Source organism: Talpa occidentalis, unplaced genomic scaffold, assembly GCF_014898055.3.
Source record: "Talpa occidentalis isolate TD23 unplaced genomic scaffold, MPIMG_talOcc4v2.1 talOcc4.15, whole genome shotgun sequence".
NCBI lineage: Eukaryota > Metazoa > Chordata > Mammalia > Eulipotyphla > Talpidae > Talpa > Talpa occidentalis.
In genome coordinates, this window is record NW_023601543.1 from 32341874 (window position 1) to 32344113 (window position 2240).

Below are 2240 nucleotides of genomic sequence, written 5' to 3' on the forward strand. Positions count from 1 at the left end.
TCTGTGTTCATTTGGAAAAAATAAACCAACGAGTAGAAGGAAAAGAATGAAAATAAATCGCTCACATACTCATAACTAAAAAAACCACTGATAACCTTTCAGTCAACAAAATTTTCTATCTCCCCTGTGCATAGGCATGCTATATAAATCTGTTTTTACAAAAGTGGACTGATTCTGTATGTTATAAACTGCTTTATTTTTCCAAGAATCATGACTTCTTGCAATGCACATGTGTAAAAACCCTATTGCTAAGACAGAGCCCTCTAGTTGGGCCAAAGGGCTAGTGATAAGAAGAGGGACATCTAAAGCAAAGGACTAGCATAAGGTTCAAAGCACAGGGCCTGGCAAATGCCAACCAGGGGCACTACACGAAAGGAATGTCTTCAAAGCCCCTTTGCGGGGCCCGGCAGCCACCCCTGAGTTCCCTGGGGCCCCTGGGGTAGAAGGGGTCCTGTAAACTTTTTTGCATCCACATAAACCCCCCCAATTTCTGTCTGGTTTTCTTCACCTCATCCTCCACCCTAGCCATCTCGTCAAATTCTCTGATCATCTCCTCATTGCTCAAATGCATGTCGTGTATGGCCTCCTTGTGTTCCTTCAGGCACTGAGCTAGCCCCTTGGTGGTTTTCCTTTTGGCTTTCCTGGGGATGTCACCCTCAGCCGGGCGCTTGCCTACAGCCCTGGCTTTGCTGGCTGCCTTTCCCTCTTCCTTTGGATTGTCCTCACTGTCGGGCTCCTCCTCACTCTCTGGCTTTCCTTCTTCCTTTGGTTTTCCCTGGCTCCCTGGCTCTCCCTGGCTCCCTGGCTCTCCCTGGCTCCCTGGCTCTCCCAGGCTCTCTGTCTTATACCCTTCTCTTGGCTTTCCCTGCATGGCTGGCTTGCCTTCTTTTGGCGCTGCCTCGCTCTCTAGCTTTCCCTCAGCCTCTAGCATTGCCTCAGCTTCTGTCTTTCCCTCATTTTCTAACTTTTTCTTGTCTTCCAGAGTACACGCTACTTCCGGCCTTCCTGCAACCCCGGGGCTGTTCTTCATTTCCCATCTTTCCTTCGCTCTCAGGCTTCCCTTCATTTTCAGTGCAGAGCTTTTCCATGCTGAGATTTCCCCTCCTGTTCCTGTCATGGGGGTGGGGATTGGGGGGGATTGGGGGGAAAGGAGGAGACAAGGGAGACTGAGGGCTTGGGGGTGGAATGCAGGGACCCACAGCAATCTCCTCTCTCCCCTGTCAGGGTTCCCTGGCCTGGCCTGGCCTGGCCCTCCAAGTGTGCCTCTGCCCACCCCAGACCCCACCATTCTTCCCACACGTGAGCCAACCCTCCCCTGGCAGGCCCTGCAGCTTCTGGACCACCCTTCTGCGTGGTGGGACTGTGTGGTTTGGGGGATGGGCAGTGAGGCCCTGTAGTTCTGCCCAAGCCTTGCCCTCCCCACTCCCCCCTCCCCGCCTCTGCCCAGTGACCCCACCCCCTGCACTGACCTGCAGGGACTCTGGACAGGTTGCTAGTCCTTCTAGCCTTGCAGAGTGCTGGAACAGGCAGGCAGACCTACGGGAGACAGGGGGCAGGGGCTGTGTCCTCGGAGAACTGGGGTCCCTTCTCTGAACCCGGTGCTCTTCAGCAGACGTTTCCCTCCCCTACCTCCCCAGCATCCCAGCCGCCATTACTTCTCAGGCCTCTGCAGCCAGACCAGGCTGCTTTCCCAACCACTGGGGGTCTCCCGCTTGTGTGCAGGCAGCCCCCTCCCCCCACCCCTTTTCCTGGAGGTCAGCCTTTGCTCAGAGGCACAGAACGTGAGGGAGATTCTTTCCAGAAGGTGTCTGCGTTTCACTGTCGCACTGCGGGGGCGCCCCCCCATTTCAGGCTGGGAAGCGGATGGGGCGCAGGGGAGGGTAGTCAAGGCAGCAGGAGGGTCCTTTTCGGGGTCCTCCCTCCCCATCGGCCTCTCCCGCGCCGGGTCCCCTCCTCACTGGTGCCCAGGCGTCCTCACCCCCCCTCCCCCCGCTCCCGGTCCTACCCTTGTCCACCGCCACCCCTGCCCCTGGCGCGGGCAGCGCCCACCTTCGCACTGACCTGCGGGGCCCGGGCAGGCCTGCGCCTCCTCGGGCTCGCCGAAGCCCGCTCGCCCCCGCCCGCCGCCCGGGCAGCTCCCGAGCCGGTTCCGCGCGGGCGACGGGAGCGGACCGCACAGAGAGCGGCTGGGGCGGGCTGCCTGCCCCGCCGGCAGGTGCTGTACCTGGCGCATCGGGGCC

At 58.9% G+C, this 2240-nt stretch overlaps 1 protein-coding gene across 1 annotated transcript; it reads right to left on the reverse strand.

Moving 5' to 3' along the window:
* Positions 1-308: 308 nt before the first annotated feature.
* TCEAL2 (transcription elongation factor A like 2) lies at positions 309-1094 on the reverse strand. The gene is given in 2 exon segments (XM_037512981.2): positions 309-1000; positions 1002-1094. Coding segments are annotated over 2 exon segments (723 nt in total). The 5' UTR covers positions 1089-1094; the 3' UTR covers positions 309-364.
* Between the last annotated feature and the right edge of the window lie 1146 nt (positions 1095-2240).